Below are 22,675 nucleotides of genomic sequence, written 5' to 3'. Positions count from 1 at the left end.
TGTTTGGTCATAGAAATTCACACCAGTGGCCTGCTGGAGGTTATTTTGTAATTCTCTGATAGTGCTTATACTGTTTGTAGTTGCACAAAGGAACAGATACCGGTCCTACCGATGGGTTAAGGACCCAACCCCATTCAGCTCTCATAGTGCCTGTCTTCTGGAATTTCCTCCATGCTCTTGAGACTGTGCTTGGAGACAGCAAATCTTCCAGCAATGGCATGTACTGATGTGTTATCCTGGAGGAGTTGAACTACCTGTGCAACTTCTGTAGGGTCCAGTTATCGCCTCATGTTATCAGTAGTGACACTGGCCCTAGCCAGATGCAAACATTGTGGAAAAACTCTCATAGAAGATGAGGAGAGAAAAATAAAATAATTCCTGTTTTGGGGGCTGTCCAATATCCTGAGGTTTAACTGACTTTTTGCTATACTCTGATTAAAAAATGATCCCTAAATTTGAGCAGTGTATATATATTAGTTCCGAATTTCCACTCCCATTAGTGGATTTTTACCATTTTTTTTTTATCTGTTAATTTGGTCCATTTGGTAAATCTGGGCCTTAGGCTGTTAAAAGGTTATGATTTCTAAAGAGATAATCTTACTACAAAAACAATGAATTTTACTGCAGAATGACTTTTTTTGACTCTGCGATGGCCACGGTTACAGGGAGTCGACACTAAAACTTCTATAAACATTCATTAAAATCTTTAAAATTAAAATGTTTAATGTTTTCTCACACAGTTGGACAAACACTTTAAACATTTATATCATCAGTGAAATCATCGGCCTGTCCTGATGTGTTATTACAGTTGCAGTCCCTGATCTTTCCTGTTGTAACATCCTAATATAATCTGTTAATAATTTTTCTAGCAAAAAAAGCTTAAATACTTACCAGAATGTGCCAATAAGACATGTCTTAGTGACTGTGAGAAATATCAGCATTTTCAGGCACAATAAATAGACACGATTCAAGATGGCTTTTGTTTCATGCAGAACACACATACATTACATATTATTGTGACACTTATAAAACCTTAATTAACACGAAGTTATCAGAAACTGTCAAAGTTGCTTTGTTTTCTATGTCAACACCTCTTAAACATTTCCCTTTAAGAAAATAGAGCAGGAACCACCCCTTTATCATTAGGGAAAACACATAAAATAATGTGTATATGCTTAATCTGCCTTAAAGTGGCAAAAACATAAATTTTCATCTACTGAGTCAGCTGCAATTGTTAGCTTAAGGTTCATAAACATACATGCTTGGGAAAAGGGAAGGTAAAAGGTTAGTCTTTCATTAATAGATACAATTAATAGGTAATCTACCTTTTGAAGATGAGGGCAATGACAAAGTCTGGGTTGACTCGGATTCTCCAGTCGCACTCTTTCCCAGGCGGGTAGGGCTGGGGGTAGTTGGGAGACAGAATTACCCCAGAAGGACCACTGACGTTACCGCCACATGTTGCTGAAGATGAGAGAGAACAGTGAGGGGGAAAAAGGGAGAAACATTATTGCATAGCATTGGGCTTGGGGTTATTTGGACTCAGAATAACCCCTGATTGACCTGTCATATAAAACCCACAGAAAGGCAGAGACAAAATGAGTTAGTTGGTAATGGCAAGTATAGCAGAAATTGGTGAGGACAGTGGGAAAAACCCCTAGTGGACAATATAACCTCCAAAGGTGGTTGCAGACAGCAGAAGAGAAAGAAAGAGAGAGAGAGAGAGACTGCGAGATTTAGTTGCAGAGTGTAGGGCTGGGGGTAGTTAAGAGAGAAAATTACCCCTAGCGATCTTTTATCCCACAAGAAGCCAGAGAGCAGGAAAAAGATATTGGCAAGAGAGACAGAAAGATGCATTCAAGCAGCAATTTGGTGATGTGAAGGAAGAGTTAGCAACACAGAGATGTGTCTTGGGGCTGGCAGGTGGGTGTGAATGGATTATCAACAGTGAAATAGAAGTAAACAAAGGCATTCCATCCATCCATCCATCTTCATCCGCTTATCCGAGGTCGGGTCGCGGGGGTAGCAGCCTAAGCAAAGAGGTCCAGACCTCCCTCTCCCCAGCCACCTCCTCCAGCTTGTCCGGGGGAATACCAAGGCGTTCCCAGGCCAGCCGAGAGATATAATCTCTCCAGCGTGTCCTGGGTCTGCCCCGGGGCCTCCTCCCGGTGGGACATGCCTGGAACACCTCGCCCAGGAGGCGCCCAGGGGGCATCCTTGCCAGATGCCCGAACCACCTCAGCTGGCTCCTTTCGATGTGGAGCAGCAGCTGCTCTACTCTAAGCCCCTCCCGGATGGCCGAACTTCTCACCCTATCTCTAAGGGAGAGGCCAGCCACCCTTCGGAGGAAGCTCATTTCCGCCGCTTGTATCCGCGATCTCGTTCTTTCGGTCACTACCCACAGCTCGTGGCCATAGGTGAGGGTAGGGACGTAGATCGACCGGTAAATTGAGAGCTTCGCTTTTACACTCAGCTCCCTCTTCACCACGACTGACCGGTGCAGCGTCCGCATTACTGCAGCCGCAGCCCCAATCCGTCTGTCGATCTCCAGCTCCCTTCTCCCATCACTCGCGAACAAGACCCCGAGATACTTGAACTCCTCCACTTGGGGCAGGAACTCATCCCCGACCCGGAGTGGGCACTCCACCCTTTTCCGGCTGAGAACCATGGCCTCAGATTTGGAGGTGCTGATCCTCATTCCCGCTGCGTTACACTCGGCTGCGAACCGCTCCAGTGCGAGCTGGAGGCCCTCACCCGATGAAGCCAACAGAACCACATCATCCGCAAAAATCAGAGATGAGATTCTGAGGCCACCAAAGCGAAAGCCCTCCGCCACTTGGCTGCGCCTAGAAATCCTGTCCATAAAAATTATGAACAGAACCGGAGACAAAGGGCAGCCCTGGCGGAGCCCATCACCCACCGGGAACGAGTCCGACTTATTGCCGGCAATGCGAACCAAGCTCTTGCAACGGTTGTATAGGGATTGAATGGCCCGTAGCAATGGGCCAGACACCCCATACTCGCGCAACACCTCCCACAGGACGCCCCGAGGGACACGGTCGAATGCCTTCTCCAGGTCCACAAAACACATGTAGACTGGTTGGGCAAACTCCCATGCACCCTCAAGTATCCTCGAGAGGACAAAGAGCTGGTCCAGTGTTCCACGACCAGGACGAAAACCGCATTGTTCCTCCTGTATCCGAGGTTCGACTAGCGGACGAACCCTCCTCTCCAGCACCCTGGCATAGACTTTCCCGGGGAGGCTGAGGAGTGTGATCCCCCTGTAGTTGGAACACACCCTCCGGTCCCCCTTCTTGAAGATGGGGACCACCACCCCGGTCTGCCAGTCCACAGGTACTGCCCCTGATCTCCACGCAACATTGCAGAGACGTGTCAACCAAGACAGCCCTACAACGTCCAGAGCCTTCAGGAACTCGGGGCGGACCTCATCGACACCAGGGGCTCTGCCACCAAGGAGTTGTTTAACTGCCTCAGTGACCTCGCCCCCGGAAATCGGTGGGTCACACCCCTCATCCCCAGACTCTGCTTCCTCCCCGGAAGACGTGTCAGTGGGATTAAGGAGGTCCTCGAAGTATTCCTTCCACCGCCCGACAATTTTCTCAGTCGACGTCAACAGCGCTCCGCCAGCACTATACACAGTGCAGGTAGAGCACCGCTTTCCCCTCCTGAGACGCCTGACGGTTTGCCAGAATCTCTTCGAGGCAGTCCGAAAGTCTTTTTCCATGGCCTCTCCGAACTCCTCCCACACCCGAGTTTTTGCTTCAGCCACTGCCCGAGCCGCATTCCGCTTGGCCTGTCGATACCTGTCGGCTGCCTCCGGAGTCCCACAGGCTAACCAAGCCCGATAGGCCTCCTTCTTCAGCCTGGTGGCTCCCTTCACCTCTGGTGTCCACCATTTGGTTCGGGGATTACCACCACGGCAGGCACCAACCACCTTGCGGCCGCAGCTCAATGCAGCAGCTTCGGCAATGGAGACGCTGAACATGGTCCATTCGGACTCAATGTCCCCAGTCTCCCTCGGAATGCTGTTGAAGCTCTGCCGGAGGTGTGCGTTGAAGATCTCGCGGACTGGGGCCTCTGCTAGACGTTCCCAGCACACCCTCACTACGCGTTTAGGTGCACCAGGTCTGTCCAGCGTCCTCCCCCGCCACCTGATCCAACTCACCACCAGGTGGTGATCAGTTGACAGCTCAGCCCCTCTCTTTACCCGAGTGTCCAGAACATATGGTCGCAGGTCTGGTGATACGATTACAAAATCGATCATCGACCTACGGCCTAGAGCATCCTGGTGCCACGTGCACTTATGGACACTCTTATGTTCGAACAGGGTGTTCGTTATGGCCAAACTGTGATTAGCACAGAAGTCCAATAACAAAGCACCGCTCGGGTTCAGATCAGGGAGGCCGTTCCTCCCAATCACGCCCCTCCAGGTCTCGCTGTCGTTACCCACGTGAGCATTGAAGTCTCCCAGCAGGACAACAGAGTCTCCAGGTGGAGCACCTTCCAGCACCCCCCCCAGGGACTCTAAGAAGGCTGGGTACTCCGAACTGCCACTCGGCGCATAAGCGCAGATGACAGTCAGGACCCGTTCCCCGACCCTAAGGCGCAGGGAACAAACCCTCTCGTCCACCGGGAAAAACCCCAACGTACCGGCAGCAAGCCGAGGGGATATAAGAATACCCACCCCAGCCCGCCGCCTCTCACCAGGGGCAACTCCAGACTGAGACAGAGTCCAGCCCCTCTCCAGGAGACTGGTTCCAGAGCCCAGACAATGCGTAGAGGTGAGCCCAACTATATCTAGCCGGTACCTCTCAACCTCACGCACCAACTCAGGCTCCTTCCCCACCAGAGAGGTGACATTCCATGTCCCTATTGCCAGTCTTGGCAGCCGGGGGTCGGTCCGCCAGGGCCTCCGCTCCTGGCCGCCACCCGGCTCACAATGCACCCGACCCCTATGGCGCCTCCTGCGGGTGGTGGGCCTGCGGGAGGATGGGCCCATGTCTCCTCTTCGGGCTGTGCCCGGCCGGGCCCCATGGACTAAGGCCCGGCCACCAGACGCTCGCCCTCGGGCACCCTCCCCGGGCCTGGCTCCAGGGCGGGGCCCCGGTAACCCTATCCCGGGCAGGGTAAACTGTTCCCTCGATATTCTTTTCATGGGGGTCTTCTGAATCGCTCTTTGTCTGGTCCCTCACCCAGGACCAGTTTGCCATGGGAGACCCTACCAGGGGGCAAGAGCCCCCAGACAACATAGCCCCTGGGATCCCTGGGACACACAAACCCCTCCACCACGATAAGGTAGCGATTCAAGGAGGCATTAACACTTGCAAATCACTCACAAGCAGAAGCACACTAACACACTAAGTCCATTGTGCATAGTCGTGTATAGTATGTTTCATCTTGGGAGCTTTTGAACACAGAGGACTCGCTACCTGAAGTGAAAGTGCAGGACAGGGAAGCACCCTCTAAGTAAAGCGAAAATGGAGCGAGATATGAGCCCAACATTTTATCTACATTCATGCAAACCTGAGGTCACTAGCAAAGAGTCAAAGGCAATATCAGGGACAAAGAATAATGTGTTTCACACACATGGTTACAAGGCAATCTCTGGTCTGTGTAACTCTGCTGGAGGACTTCTATACACTGGTGGCTGATAAGAAAAGCAAAAGGCAACAGAAAAGGAGACCGTAGCATCTAACAGTAAGCCAGCTGTCTGTGGTGTCTTGGTGCAAGCTGGGTGGCTGACGACACGAGCAACCTGCTACTTCAGGAGTTTTCAGTGACTTGTGAAATCTGTCCGTTCTGATCCTTGAATAATTGAAAATAATGTAGCTCAGGACCTTGAATGGTAATCTCTTTTGATTTCCACATCCATCTACTCTAACGTGACACACAATGTCACATGTGAGACAAAACTGAACTGGATGACGCAGTTTATCAACAAAATGAATGTGACACATTAAGGCCATGTAGTTTGGCACCTGAGCACTGTTAATTCAAAAAATATTGGCATGCAGCATTATAAGTACGTAGGCTGTCTGGTGAGAAAAGCTGCTGTATTAGTGATTGTATTATTGAAAAGCTCAATGAATTTAATTAATTAAAAACATAAGGCAGGTTTCAGGGCTTTAGGCCATGTTTGTCCTTTAGTGAAGAAGTCAAATGCTTAAGAAGAGCGTAAAGAGGAATACAAAGACATAAAAGCATGACAGTGCAAAGGAGCAAGTGCGCCGGACTTTCAACTGTTTAACGTGGGAACTCAATCAACATTATTTCCATCATTCGACAGTGCTACAGATCAAACCTCGGGATAAACATACCAAGGGTGTTCAGTGTCCAACCCAAATATAACCTTAGGTGGAGTCTACCATTGTGTAGTGTTCAAATGTACAAAACAAAACAACGAACCACCACAAAAATGCTACTAGTGCCTTTATAATATCCATCCATCCATCCATCTTCTTCCGCTTTACCCGGGGCCGGGTTGCGGGGCCAGCAGCCTAAGCAGAGAAGCCCAGACCTCCCTCTCCCCAGCCACCTCCTCCAGTTTATCCGGGGGAACACCAAGGCGTTCCCAGGCCAGCCGAGAGATATAATCTCTAATCTAATCTAATCTAATAATATAATTCATCATATTCTGTTTTTTTAGTGTGCTATATGATATATATAAGCCCCCAAACAAAGTGTAATGTATCACGTGAATTAACTGAAGGTCCAGCTTGGCAGTAAGAGATCCACAAAGAGCTGTACACCTACCTACACATGTTGGAGGGTCAGGGTGCCAGTAGAATCTGTTATCCATTCGCACACATGTGATAGTATCTTTGCCCTGAAGCTGATACCCTGGGTCACACTGGAATGTCATACTGTCACCAGGTTCCTTACTGTCCCCGTATCGAGAACCATTGACAGGAATGCCGGGGTCGTTGCAGGTCGTGGCTGTTGTGGCTGGAGAGTGCAGAAAACAAAGGCAGACAAATATTGATGTACTAGGAGCACAGAGAACAAAAGGAACTGAGACAGATGCACTCAAACGTAACATTACTGCCAGTGTCGTACTGTCAGCAGCAGAAGCAAAAACAATACACACACGCATAGCAGAGTGAGTCCAAATGGAGCTTATTATTATGTTATCATGCTGACAGTGACTAATATAATTACTCTACTTATCAGAAGTAGTGATATCGGGAGACACATGTGGTCACATTGACCCCAACAAGTTAGGTAATTTTTGGCTCTGCCTTCGAGCTAAGCAGCGTGCTAAGTGGGGATAACTAGATTTAGATGAACTTACATTGCCCGTTACTGCACAATCAGCCCTAAGGTGCTCCAAATACTTTAAGCATTACATATCTACAAATAACATTTCTATTTATTTACTTTTAAGATAGAACAGATAAATACGATTTAAGACTTAAAAAACAAAAACCTATCTATAACGACTTTAATTTTCAGAGTTCATCTTAGTTTGGTGTTAAAATGGCACAAGCATACTTGAGCACACAATTCACTTTATGGGCTTTAAAAATTGACATTTTTTCTTTTTCCTATTTTATTTTAGCTGAAACTGAAAATGCTTTATAAGAGTAGCTGAACAGACGAGATTGAACAATGTAATTTTATATGTACAATTTTACATTAAAAATGTTATATATAACATTTCATAGGTATGGTCAACAGAAACAGAGCCAAATATAAAGGACCCTGACTCCGACATTTCATTTGGTAAAATAGCTTGGTTGCCTGTTGGTTAAGTACAACATAGTGCTTTGATCAGATTAATAATTGTCTAAAGAGTAAGAAAAAAATGATCTATGTTAAAAAAAATACAGCATAAATTGGATATTAAATATTGTCCCTTTCTGTTTTCTGAAATCCCAGCACTGTTTAGAGAAGGGATATCTATCCACCCTTTGGGACTGGACCCCTTAGGGGCTTAACATATAAATCTAAGGTGTTAAGTCAAGAAGTAAGGAGGAAAAAAACTTGGCCTTAAATAAATGCAAACGGTGGAGAATACCACCTCCTAAATCAATGTGGAGGTAAAAATATAAGGTCATTACCATAGTAATGGAATAATAGGGCTATAATTATGATGTTACCAAGGGCAAATATTTATTGTTTTCCACATGGAAAGAACGGGACGATGTGTAAGGATGGCGAGAAAGAAAAAGCGAGAAATATGTAGACATAAATTTGTATTACTTTAAATATTTGTAGAAAACCTGACAGTTATGCGTGTTGGACTTTTGTGTTTATACAAACCTGTATAAAGAACAGGTGTGTACGAATGGTCTCGTGAACAATCAGTTGACATTCTCGCCTAGTTGTTATGGTACTTTCTAAATCCTTCTTTCTCGGTGTGCCTCTGATCGGTTTTGGTGCCATAGTGGATCAAAAAGATTTAAATCTAAAAGGAGGATGCACAGACATTTTGGGGTCTACTGACTCAAATACCAAAGGGCATCTCTGCATCAAAATGGCACAACAACCATGCAGGTTGCCCTGGGACAAACGGCAGCAACAGCTTAGGTTCAGTGAGCTCATCTTAAAAAAAAAGGGGAAAAAACCCCCAAACACAAACAAAACAAAAACAGAAAAATCAATTCATTAACATTATCTACAAAATAATTAACAGAAAACACAAGACTACAGTTTCCCAAATAAATCTTTCATGCTCTAAAAATGAAATGAGACACCGTCTCTGGTGGGCTACTTCAGTACTTACTGAACATGGCTCCCAAGGTGAGATATTAAATGTCTCATTTGATTCTATGACTAAAGCTTTTTCAGAAATCCTGTTAAATTCCACATTAATGCCAGCTTAATTTTCTTATAGCCAAAATAGGGTTTATATGATTACCACAAAACTATATGGATGAGTGGTGAGTTTTAACGAAATTAATAGGTAATTTTGTAATTGGCTTTCCTTCATAAAGGGATCTGAGGGGTAAAGTAGGGCAGACCACCCGAATTACAGATTTAGTAGAATCGTGTTACATTTCTGAGCAGTTTCTCGTAACTCAAATGTTCTTCTTCTACCTCATGTTTAATGATATCAGTATAAAGAGAAAGCTACTTACTGGAGAACTGTATTGAGAATCCTTGCTTGCTGATGAAATAATCAGAATCAAACTGCAGCGTAAGTATGTTGAAAGTCGAGTGGATGTCTTCAGGTAACGCTGGCCCTGACCATTCTTTCAACAGGATCCCACCATCTGATGGTCCCGATGGGCCATCCCAAACTCTCAGAATATCGTGGCCAACCTCGGTGTCAAAGACAATAAAGTGCAGGCTGAGGAAACACAAAAATACAAGATTGTTTACTTTCACATCAACAGACTTATTTATTTATAAAAAAGCCAGTTTCTATTCTTCAATCCTTTTGTGAAGCATTACCATTAATGTAGAACAGGAAATACCCCAGATAACTGCAAGTCATTGCGACATTACTCACGTGCACTTAAATTACCTGATAGTTTTTCCTGTATCAGCCTCTATAGTCCAGGTACAGTGGAGGTTGTTGTCGTATGGAGCAGGATATCCTGGAGACAGAATCCGTCCAGACACCGCACCAGTTATGTGACCTCCACACTCAGCTACAAGGACAGGAAGCAAGAAGATGAGAGTGGAAAAAAGTGCATATTTGATGCCTTAATTTATGCAGCTTAAAGTGTCAGCAGCTGAAACACATCCATCCATTCACTAATGCATATTAACAAAGATATTTTAAAACACCATAGCAGACATTACTATGCATAATAAAAGAAAGCATAAAGGAACATTGGAGCAAGTACTGCATTTTATGATAACTTGTATAAAAAATAAAAAAATTTTGAATCCACATTTTTGCACAGATTTGACCTATTAGTGGCCATGTGATCCCAAACTTTTGATCAGCTGTAAAACAGCCTGTTTCAGTTTAAATTGCATGCTCAAAAAATGTTTTGTCTCACTCCCATTTCTTTTTGTTGTATGTTGAAGCTCTACTTGGGACCTTGTTAAGATCTAACCACGCAAAATATGATTTTTTGCCATTTTCCAAGTGGTCTTAAACGTTTGATCGGGACTGTATTTGACTGGGTCTTCTTATCCTCGGGTTGGTTTGGAGAAGTAGGGTTTCCACCAGTTTTAGATCTGGCCCGACATTTTGGCCCACTGAAGACGATTTCTCTCTATAAAACCAGATCCTACATTAAACATTTTATGGTTGTCTTTGTATTAATGTTTCAATTTATCTCTATAAGATGTAGCTTCTGTTCTTCGCTGTAAATTGCACTGAGGTGTGAAGGTCAAGTTAAATGAGATTCAGTTAAGAACTGCTTGAATCGTTAAATCAACCTTGAATTATCCAAGCTTTTGGTATAGCGTTTCAAGGCTGGCAAATAACTTTGATGACTCTTTTCTGTTAAGGAGTTCAAGAAAAAAGTTTACAGCACAAGTGAGTTTTTTGTTAATTTTATATTGTTTTTTGTGGACAGAGAGGTTAAAAATAGTGAATATGGACAAATCAGGGGGCAAAGCTGGTAAGAGATTTAAACTCATCATGGTAGCACATAGCGCAAGAAGATGACTGCTGTTTAGGTATGTCTGTGTGTGTGTATGTACATCTGTGCATGTCTGTGTGTTTGTTTGTGTGAGTTAAACGTGCATCATTAACACAGCCCTACAATCTACAAAACCATGGCAACCTACTGTTGTTGCATTACCCTGGGCAGAAAGCACACAAATCAGAATTTCCATGTGAAGACAAACACAAAGGGTACTCCAAGAGACAATCACACACAAGGCCAGGAACATACTTGAAAACATTTCTACAGTTACGCAAGCACATCCAGACATGTGAACACACCCGCCAGCATCCACAGTACAACAACATAGTTGTTTCTGTCCCTGGTGAATGAAAGCAGGAAAAGAAAGGCAACTATTCTGTTGTGTTTTTATCACTCTTGCTGGCAGATAGGACTTACAACACAACTTGCAAAGTAAGCCTTGGCCAATTTTCAGAGAAGAAGTTTTAAAGATCAGGCCAACAGGTGTGGAGAATTTTGATGAGATATTTTCACACCGTTGCAAATTTAATTGCTGTTCTGGCTTTGACATATACTGATGAATGTACAGGCAGAGGGAAGGTAGTTAACGTTTTTCCACTTTAAAAGAAAGATAAAGAGTATAGTTTTGCTTTACTTTACCTCTGCCTTTGACATTAATTATTGTCATGTAAATTTTGATGAGACTGTGTTGCCTCAGTGTAGACAGAGGACTGCAGGAGACTCAAATGTAAACATTTACTGTATTTACTTGGTACAGTATCAAGGGGAACCAGGGGAAGCACACATCCTTACAGGTCATACTATCACCACAACTCTGAGCTTGTCATCACACTGGGAGAATGTTTATACTTTAGACAAATATTCTGTTCATCCCTTTATTCAGATAAAGTACTTTGCAATATTTTGCCTGCAGCTCAGCTTTGTGACCTTAACATGGCAGCATACACAAATAAACAATATTTATATATGCCAGGGAAGGACTTCAAGGCCAATAGAATCCTGCATGCTGCTCTGGGCTTGACCCTTTGGGACCTTTCCAATAGAAAAGCAGAAATCTTATCTCAGTAACATAATTTGCAACGAAAAGACTATTTCTGTTGTTGAAAGTAAAATTATGTAGGACACAGAAAAAAGTAATGTGCCAAGCTATGGTGAGGCGTAACTCATAATAAATGGACACTGTACAAGAAAATACAAAAGATCTTTTTTTTGAAAAAAGATATAATTATCAAAACAGTTTTTTCCAATAACAATATGTATTGCTGTAATGAAACTGTTCCATGTAAAGATAATGTGTGAGTGAGTGCTGTAGTAATGAAAGTTTATACACATGTGTGAACTTAAAAGTAAAAAAAATATGCAGGCATTTATTTAAATTTGATCTTTCATGTTTTTTACTTTTATAAAGTTGTATGTGAAGAGGTGGCTTGGTTATTGTGTTCATGTCTTGTGTTTTTATAAGTACATGCAAAATTGTAAATTTATATGTGTTGTATGAAAACCTGGATTTTACCAAAACTGAAATATTGTCGGAATAATTTTCCCCTCTCCTTGTCAGTTTGAACAAGGAGAGGGGAAAAATGGAAAAAAGATATTCTCAAAGTAGCAGACAACCACTCTTGGTATAGAAACAGCCTGAGGCAAACCTATCTCCTGATCTCCATGCTTATGCACATAGATATGGGAGTAAGCAAGACAGACAGTGGAGGAGACAGTCAGAGAGGCAGAAAGACAAACACTCCAACAGACAGACAAAGGATGAGCACGCAAAGGTAGCTACAGAGGTAGTTAGCCCAGGGCTCTGCCAGCAAGTATTCTCCCGGTTGCTGGCTTACCTGAAATAAGGCAGTGACAGAACAGCTGCAAAAATTTTACTGACTGCAGAGGCATTCAGGGTCACACACACACACTCTTCGCCATACACATCCATTCACACACATTGTTTTTAGTTGCCATTAGAAACCACAGCTGGGTATAACCCACATGACAGACTTCAGATGTACTGGCAGGTTACAAGACACATGGTTAAGCACTACAGTGGGGAATTCCAAATTAACATGTGCTCTGTGCCCACATCTACTCAGCAAGATGGAATACCTACAGGAACTGTGCTTTCATTTCCAAAATATGCAAAGCCACACAATATTTATGAACAAAATAGGAATTATGGACTTTAAAAAATTGCAAATTTCCTTTAGGGGGTTCAAAGCTAGCTACAAACAATACACGTAAACAAACCTTCCATGCTTCACTGGAGGTTGCTGAATGAAAATAAGGAATCAGAATGACCAGCTGTACTTGTTGTAGTTAAAATATGAAACAGCTTTTACACACTTAAAAGCAAGAGAGGGAAACAAGTTAAAAAGCACCTGAATCTCTTGGCATACTTTTCTCAGAACTAATTAAGAGGTGCTAAATGTCAACTAAAGGTACAGCTATCCTCTGATAGTTTATCTGCCTGAAAACGTTAAGAAATGCCCAAATATATTTTAAATGGGCCAAATACAGTTTAAAAACTATTTTTACTATCTGAAAAAACACTGTGTGCAGTCATGTGGTGGTCAGTCATTGCAAAACTGATATACTGTAACTGCTGTAACTGTCTGTTTGTGACATTTACATTGGAAATGGATGATGATTCTTTTATTTTTAAATCTGTGGTCAGCATTCTCAACTACTCAAGTAGTGTTGTTGGAGTTGGAGAGAAGTGCAGGAGGGCTGTCCTTTTTTAAAAGTTTCATTTATCTTCATTTCTGTCTTTTCTTATTATTTATGATTCTCTGTTGCAGATTGAGTCAGAAGGGTTGAAGAAGTGATTCCTATTAAGAGGACAGTTTTAATCATGAATCATCAGTTTCATACGGGTGTGCAGTAAGTTTGTTTAACAACGAAAAACTTTTTTTGTTTTATATCTGAAATGATTGCTATCTAATTTGACTAAAATGAATTTTGAGCATGCAGACAAACAAACTTTGTCATTATACAACTTTAGAAAAACAGCATGCGGTCAAAATTAGGTTATATAGCAAGCAGTCTGTATAGTCGTGCATCGAAAAAAGAGTTATTGCAGCTCTTCTATGACATAATATCTCTGTTTGGTCGTATTTTACCATAATTTTATTCAAGAAGCAACAATTTCAGATGAATCAATATTGTTTCCTACATCACCTTCAGTCTCTTCTGATAGAATATTCTATTTGCTGTGCATGCTGAGAATAAAAGAGAAAGCTGAGGCTTCTGTCAAAGTCTCTGGCATAAAATGCTCTTCACACCTTCAGGGTACTAGGGAGTTGTCTGGCTTACATTATAAATTCATCACTTCAGAAATCACCCTTTATTTTTGCATCTTAACCACGCAATCCTTAAAACAGAGAGCACGATGCACTAAAATATCCTACCTGATGACAACCAGATGCCACAGTGCATGTAATCTCATGTGCACAGGCCGATGATCAGAAAGGCCAGTTTTTATGCAGAAATTGTATTAGAACCACTACATTTCCCACAGTGTTGAATCAGTCCCCCACACGCTCTTTTGAAAGTATTCATTTGTCTGTTGACTCAGTCACTTGTTCTCGCACACTGTCTTTTGAATCATCATGCTGCAACTCAGAAACAGACATGAGTAGCTTCTCCCTGCTATATCACTCACTGAATTGTATGAAAAAGAGAGTTGTCCAGAGGTTAATAATTCAGATCTTGTAGTTCTGAAATATTGATGCAGAAGGGAACCTACACATATGCTGGCATACTAACCGACACAGGAAGGAAGCGGCTTGTCCCAGACGCGTCTGTCACCACTGAGGCAGGTGAGTGTACTGCTCCCATGAAGACTGTATCCAGGGTTGCAGGAGTACAGGACAAAAGTGTTGGCATAATGACCGTCATCCTGGATCTTATAGCCATAACTAGGGACACCTGGTTCCTCACAGCGTACTAGGTCAAAACCTGGGTGGAGACAAACACACAGGGATAGTGATTAGGTCTTCCTGTCCATGCTGCAACACTACCTTTCACACAGGATGATTCTATTCTGGACAAAAGGACATAAGGTTATTGTATTCTTCTCCAGAATCTCACTACGTCCTACAGAATTTCAAGGTCTGAACACAATGTTAATACAGGTACAGGTCTATACAGGCCAGAACATCCAGACTGGCCAACAGCCTGTATCCACAGGCTGTGAGGCTCCTGAACTCTCTGCCCCCCTCTCACGGACAATAACCATATCCAACTTCTTAATAGCAATGAACTGGTCTGCATTGGTGCATCATATCTTTATTCTCTTCCCCCTCCTGCCCCCCCCCCCTCTTTCTTAAATAGATAACTATCATATCTGATATCATATCTCACAGTACAATAATATTGAATGGGTTGCATTGTTGTATTTTGTCATGTTTCTCAGGTCTTTGTCTGAATTTCTACGAACATTATTGCTAAGGATTGTCTTATTGCATTGGAGTCACACTGGGTTAAATATGTACACTTGGGTTTTAAGGGGTATTTATTATTTTCTTCTTTTTTTGGGTTGTATGGAAGCCCCAAACGCAATTTCATTGTTCTTGACAATGACAATAAATAAATAAATACTAAATACTAAATACTTGTGACATAAAATTATAAAATTATGCTTCTTTCTGTGACATTCAAAAAAAAGAAAAGTTGGGATTCTCACTTTCTGAAAATATAATGAGAGTTGTAATGGTAATGGAAAGCATTGTCAGTTAAATTTATGCAGTGAAAATGTGGAGGGAAAAAAAGCATTAAATGATCATTTTACATCCCACATACACACAGAAAAAACAGAGTTTCTAACTTTCTAAGATACACAAGAATAGAAAAACTTCCTGCCATTAAGGCAGATGGTTAAACAAAGACACAAGAATGCAACCAACATATGCTTTTTTTCCCCCCTCAGGTCAGCTTATGATAGATATAGCATTCCCACTCAGATAGGGGTTGCTATAGGGACAATAAACAGTGAGCTGTAAAAAAGCTCTTTATTCAAGAAGATTCATCAGTTAGCAGCACAGATATTTAATTATCCAATAAAGTCTGCGATACTTAAATTTCTACATGGTAAATTTCAGCTTTTGTCAATGAAAGTTTAATGACATATTTGGCAGTGCGTTGCTAAATTGTTATGATGATCACTATGAGTCACTTGACTGTTGGGTGATGTTATTATATGTAAACCTGCTAAGTTTTTACTGCTTGCCAGATTCAGGGCATAAAATGAGAATCCACTCAATCTATACGTTTGACTTTTGTGTTTAGACCTGTCAATTCAGTGAAAACAGATTCACCTAATGGTAGCACTTTATCAGTAACAGTAATATTTTGATAACAATATAATAACCTGCAAGCAACAAAAATGGTAATAACTGTAATATGAATTGCTGTATACTGACTTATAGTTATCTATGGTTACCTAGTACTTTTTGTTTCCCTTCATAGGTAATAAGCCAGAACATTAAACATAATAGTTACATTGTTACATCCAAATAAATAATGCTATAGACATAAGTCAGGAATATTTAGTCCTGACTTGAGTTTAGTACCCTCAGTTTTTGTCTGAGTATCACCCAGCGTTTAAATTTGAATGTAATATTAGTCAGCTATAACCACTTTTGCTACAATGTAATTACTTGGCTAATAATGTGGTAATTAAGGGGTTATAACTTGCTATTTCTGTATTATTACGTTCTTTGTTTTGCCGCTATTACCACATTATTACTAAACTGTAATAGAAACTGCTAACAACCGGCTTTCTTAATGTCCTGAACAGATGTGCACATTATTTTATTTTCTGTATTGAAATAGCCTCTAATAATGTGCATTACTGAAACTGTTTAACTCAGACTCTGACTCTGCTTAACAAGCAATTGCTGCCTCCGTTGATCAGGAGCCATTGCTTCCTCCCTTTCTTTTGTTCAAACCTTATATCAATCTCTCTTATCTATCCATCCGCTCATCTATTGCAGCAGCGCTTTGAAGAAGGTGTCACCTTCTCTGGTTTAATGACTCACTGATTGATGGTTGTCTAATGGCCTAACTGACATACAGAGCATATATCTGGCGTCCATATAACATCTAGCTTCATTTGTTTGTCCCTTCGTCCAGCCGCTCTTCCACTCGAGATGTGTCACTTTCTCACCTTCTTTTAATGACTTGCAGATAAATGCTCCTCTAATAGCCTCTTTGACTTACACAGCAGCTGCTCTTGCCTTCTTAAGAGACTCACTTTACAGCTATTAAGATGTGTGTGTGCATATGTGTTTGTCAGAAAGAAAGACAGCCTGTTTCAGATATTCATGCACTCATTTTTTACAGTATGCTTGGTAAGCTACTGTTGCCCTCAACAGAAAATCCTTGGGAAAAGTGATTGTTGATCTTTCAAGCTGTCAAAAAGGGAAAAAGAAAAACAAAGCAATGCAATTTGCTGACTGAGAAAGGCTAGTCTCTACAGTTTTGTAGTACATGACACCTATTTTGTTCTGCTATATACAGTAGCACTCAAGAATCACTTGACTGAAGCATGGGGCAGGTGCAGGAAACATTCAAGAGGGCAATCAAAAACAATTACTACCACTCTAGATTTCAATTATAAACATCTCTTCATGACGATCTTTGAGATGAGCTACTTCTCATATAGTAAATTACTGTTTGCGTAGCTGTGTGCATATATTGCTGTCATTTTTAGGACTACTTTTGATCAACAATTTGTGATGGAATTTGTGTAATTTTTTGTGTAACTCTTGCCTCTGTATGGGATCAGGGAGACCAGATATCCCTAATGTGGTGATCTCAGGCTACAACTACTAATTTGCTATATACATTTTATGTTTAACTGCAGATAATCAAAACGATGTCTCCACCAAGTGCAACATCAAGAAGGAATATTTTAAAACCCATCCATCCATTCTCTTCCACTTCTCCTCAACAAGGTCACGGATGGCTGGAACCTATCCCTGCTACCAAAGTGTGAGAGGTGGGATAAACCCTGATCAGATCGCCAGTCTGACACAGACAGACAAACAATTATTCACACTCACATTTACACCAGTGGCAATTTAGAATCATCAATTAACCTAATCCTTCTAATTGTATTTCTTTGGACTGTAGGAGAAAGCCAGAATGTCCAGAGAGAACCCACACAAACATGGGGAGAACATGCAAACTCCACACAGAAAGGCCCCAGCGAGATGGTGGGGTCAAACTCAAGACCTTCTTAAGGCAACAGTGCAAACCACGTGCCACCATGCTGCCCATAATTTGAAATATGAAACATTAAAAGGTATTAAGGAACAGTTTATGGATGTGCAAATATGTATAAGCCATTTCCCTTTAATTTAAAGTAAAATTGAAGTAGAAAGGTGTCTGTGATAGACAGCAAGAGTCGTGTTAAAAGCTCCTTTCAAACCAGCACTGTACAAGTAAATACACATTTTAAATGATCTGTATTCCTGGTTTAAACATTTTGATAAAGATCACTTACTTGTATATGTAAGGTGGAAACCCTGATTAGTTCCAGAAGCATTGCTATTAAACTCCAGCCACAGGTGATTAGATGTACTATTGATGACACGACCCATCATGTCTTCACGAGTAAAATTACCAAGGAGGCGTGACGAACTGTTCTCTCCATCATATACCTGTCAATCAAAACAAAGGATTAGGATTTCAGGACATGAATAAAAACATGAGTGTTAGAAATAATGAGGCTGTCAGTGAACATAGGTGCACAGTGCACTCCTGGCTTGGTATGAAAAACCAAAAGGCAATGCATAATGTGGGAGGTAAAGTATAAAAGGCTTATTTTTTAGTTTAGCATCCAATCCATCCATTGCTTTGTGTCCTGTTTCCTTCTCTCTGGCCACCTACTCCAGCTTTTCTTGTGGGACACAGACGTATTCCCAAGCCAGCCAAGAAGCATAATCTCTCTGTCATGCCCTGGGTCTTCCTCTGGGTCTGCTCCTTGTAGGACCCAAAAAGCTTATGGCCATAGTTGAGGAAGGTAGATCAACCAGTAAACTGACAGCTTAGTTTCATGTTCAGATCTCTCTTCACCAAAGTAGGCAAGGACAGCATTCACTTGAGGTAGCAACTCCTTGTGAAACCATGGGTGGCACTCCACACTTTTCCAGCTTTTCTAATTCTCATTCCTACCACTTCCCACACAGCTGTAAACTGCCCCAGTTCAAGGTGAATGTCACTGCTGAATGCCACTGAAGCCAAAAGAGTCACATCACACACAAAAAGCAAAAAGGTGGTTCTCAGGTCACCAAACTAGAGACCTTGTGCACTTGCCTATCTCTAGAGATTCTGTCCACAAAAGTTATGAACGCAAACGATGACAAAGGGCAACCACAGTGAAGTCCAACTCCCACTGGAAATGAGTCTGTATTACGCTATTATAATGGTTGTACAAAGACTGGATGGCCTATAAAAACAGATCCTGAAGCAACCTCCCACAGGACACCCTGAGGGACAAGTTCGATCCCACACATAATCACACACACAAGGGTTGAGCAAACTCCTACACACCCTAGAATATCCTCATGGCCATAAGGAGTTTGTCCAATATTCAATGACCAGGACAAAAGTGGAATGCATGAGAGGTATGACACACTCTATTGTCCAGTACTCTGACATAGATCTGCTCAGGTGGGCCAATGACAGTGATCCTGCTAAAGTTAACCTCCTAGGACCTGGCGTCCACATATGTGGACATCACATTTTCGGTTGTCTAGACCAAAATACTACATTTTTCTTTACACGGGCCTGATATCCACTTATGAGGACATTATATTGCCACTGTTCTATCGAAATTTAAAGCGAAAGTCCTCATATGTGGATCTCATTTTTCTAAAAAACAAAACAAAACACGTAATTCTTGTTTTTTACATTCATCAGGTCCCAATCAGCCCAAATAGCAAAGAGAAATTAAAAATGCATGCCATGAATGAGTTTGGGTCTTAGGAGGTCAAAGCAAGTCACTTTTTAAAAAATAAAAAGGGAAACCAGCACCCCGGTGGGGCGATCCAGGACAGTCCAGGACATTTAAAAAATTGCTTATCTTATCTGACATTTTGTTTGCCACAATTAAAAGTGGCACAGTGAGCACATTGTATGAACCTACTTTCAATTTTGCTGTTTAATTCTTGTTCGTAACCTCTGGCAAACAGTAAATTTGAAAATCACTTTAAATTCAGTACTGGCAACGGGAATATTGTAGCCCTCAATGAAATATAAAAAGCTGGTTATTCACAGTAAAGGTTGTCTCAAGCTGTCATAAGTGTTCAAAAAGTGTATTTATATTTTGAAAAATTATCCCCCTTCATTTTACAGATGAAACCATTAAAAAGAAATAGAGCATTTTTTTCTCCATAAAAGCTAGAAGCCTCAGTATGCATATTTTTACTAATAACTAAACACACTGGTAAAGCCAAGTCAATGCCTGTGTTTATGTGTGACTTTATTTGATATGCGCATTAAAGGAGGGGAAAAATGAATAAGACTGAAAGCAAGTGAAGACAGGAGTTTTGGTTTACGGTGACACAAAAACGTCTCTCGTTTGTATTTTCTTTGTCGATCACTTACTCACCCTCCTTTTCGATATTCAAATATTACGAAAGCATTAGTGATGTTACCATTTTAGTCTGTGAAGGTTCTCAGTCATCCAGGTCATCGTAGTCAAAGGAGTTTGCAAGGAAAAGCGTCTGGACTTCTTTAAGTTGCTTGAAGACGTTTCACCTCTCATCTGAGAAGATTCTTCAGTTCTAAGGTCAAATGGTGGGGAGTCCCAGATTTAAACCTAGTGGGAGTAACCCCCCACAGAGGGACAAAAGGACCCCCTGATGATCCTCTAATCGCCTGAGCCAAGGTGTGAAAACGGGTGTGGGTCCCAATCAGCCAGAGTTTCGGGTGAGCTCACTGTGAAACCTGGCCCCACCTTATCATGCGAATTCCTGAGGTCAGATGGCCCAGGATGTGAGTGGGGGTTAAGGCGTCTGGGGAGGGAACTCAAAACTGGATTATAGATGGCAGAGAGTTGGTGTCGTAAACCCCCGCCTCTGTTCAAAGATGGTCGCTCACAGTGGACATAGATGGCTTCTTTCACTCCTCTTTCAAACCATCTGTCCTCTCTGTCTAAAATATGAACACTGGCATCCTCGAAAAAGTGTCCTTTATCCTTTAGATGCAGATGGACAGCTGAGTCTTGTCCTGTGGAGGTGGCTCTTCTATGTTGTGTCCCCACCATTTGACCTTAGAACTGAAGAAGCTTCTCGGATGAGAGGTGAAATGTCTTCAAGCAACTTAAAGAAGTCCAGATACTTTTCTTTGTAAGCTCCTTTGGTTACCATTTCAGATTTCTTGCTGAACAGGGTCTCGTTTTAGTTTCCAACAATTCTGGTTTGCAATATATTCATTAACCTGTAATTGTGCACTCATAGAAGCAGCACAAACAAGAGGCAAAACAGCTGGAAGCAATTTATTTCGAATGAGCACATTGAAAGAAGTAGATACAGAGGGTGGAATAATGGCTGCCAAAAAACATCTTTATAACTTGGCAACACAAGAAAGTTGAGCAGAGTATTAGATTGAAGGGCTGTGCTGTGTATTTTACTTACTAAAGCCCCATTATTATGGTTTAAAAATACAGGTTTTCACCAAAACTAAAAATAAGAGGTACTTGTTATCACCAAAGTAAGTTTCTAAGCTAGCACTACATCCACAGAGTGAGCTAGTGACAAACAGAAGTTGCTTTTTTAAACAAGTTTTCATGTTTTATTGAAAATACTGTTTCCAACATTGTAAACATGTAGACAAAGAGGAGAACAGCCCTTAATTTGAAAATAATCTCTCTTGATTCATTTGAAACTATTGAAGGCAGTATTTGGTAGTGAAACTAGCTCACACAATGTGATATAAATATATTGTTCATGCTTGGGTTGGTTATGCTTATATTTGGCAGACAGTGACATTTCTAAAGATTGCTAATGACAGGTCTGCAGGTCGCAGGAATGCCAAAGAAAATAGACGAAGGCAAGGTAATGTTCTATCTCAAGTCAGTACTGTCAGTCAGCAGAGACACCACCTGCTACAAACATGTACCTAGTTTATATTTGAGTACGTGGCCACTGGAAGCGCAGGTTGAAATTGCATCACAGTATCAGCAGCATTACTCCACTAAACTTCATTTTCTTTCCCATGTTCCCACCCCACAGCTTCCCTCTCAGTGTCCTCCAATTTTGCGTCGTTCCGTCTGCCTCTCTTGCTTTCTGCTTCAGTCTTTCTTTCTTTCTTTCTTTCTTTCTTTCTTTCTTTCTTTCTTTCTTTCTTTCTTTCTTTCTTTCTTTCTCTGTTTCAGTAAAACTCAGTATGGTTAATGAAAAGCCCTGCAGCTCATAAATCAACATGTCACCATCTGCCACCCCTCCTCTCTCTGTCTGTGTGACTCTTTCTCTCGTTCTCACTTGTTCTCTTACCACCTCTATTTTCATAACAATTCCTTCACACCCCGACTTTGTTTCCTTCTCACCCTCCCTCTTTTCTTCAGGCATGGGGGTAAATCTCAGTAAATATGGTCAATCACTGTATTAGCTGATATTTTCAGGCAAATTGAGCTTGGTAAGCCTCTTCTTTAATAGTGCCAGGGCAAAAACTTAGCCAACAGCAAGAGAAATTGTAATGAGCTGCTTCATATATTACAGGAGACTTTCGCCTCAAGCTGGCTGGAACTGTTAAACAAATGGTTTGTGTTCACAGTGTTCAGCTGCAGTAACAGGAATTAGCTCCATTACTGTTAGCCTGGGGAGTGGCGTGCTAATTGCTAGCCTAAGTGGCACTTTGGGGCTTTTTCTTTTTACTCATCCATTTTAGTTTTGCTGTATGCTTTCTGCTAATTTTGGGGGAAATTTATAATTAATACACTATGATCAGCCACAACATTAAAACCACCTAATTCTAATTTTACGTAGGTCTTGCTAAACTTCAGTGAAGGATCTCCAGCCCTTGGGACAAAAACATGGGATCTCTGGTGGTATCCTGTGGTGACCATATATATGCCTTTAGGGGAGGTTGCAGAGCAGGTCATCCTA

The 22,675-nt window shown here is 41.9% G+C and overlaps 1 protein-coding gene across 1 annotated transcript in view; it reads right to left on the bottom strand.

Annotated features, from left to right (window-relative positions):
* Positions 1-22,675, bottom strand: part of LOC147338873 (CUB and sushi domain-containing protein 1-like) — a 451,030-nt gene that overhangs the window by 91,126 nt on the left and 337,229 nt on the right. The window contains exons 25-30 of the mRNA XM_086285727.1: positions 18,070-18,226; positions 14,328-14,519; positions 9,491-9,617; positions 9,102-9,313; positions 6,775-6,966; positions 1,326-1,464 (exon numbers count right to left, since the gene is read on the bottom strand). Of these exons, the coding sequence (XP_086141853.1) occupies positions 1,326-1,464; positions 6,775-6,966; positions 9,102-9,313; positions 9,491-9,617; positions 14,328-14,519; positions 18,070-18,226 (1,019 nt within the window). The remainder of the gene's footprint in view (positions 1-1,325; positions 1,465-6,774; positions 6,967-9,101; positions 9,314-9,490; positions 9,618-14,327; positions 14,520-18,069; positions 18,227-22,675) is intronic.

Source organism: Aulonocara sp. 'chitande type north' Nkhata Bay, linkage group LG1 (genome assembly GCF_057382095.1).
Source record: "Aulonocara sp. 'chitande type north' Nkhata Bay isolate Kocher_YH1m ecotype deep benthic linkage group LG1, A_spYH_male_GT1.1, whole genome shotgun sequence".
NCBI classification, from domain to species: Eukaryota; Metazoa; Chordata; class Actinopteri; order Cichliformes; family Cichlidae; genus Aulonocara; species Aulonocara sp. 'chitande type north' Nkhata Bay.
The sequence above is the reverse complement of the archived record's forward strand: the minus strand, read 5'-3'. Positions and strand labels throughout refer to the sequence as shown.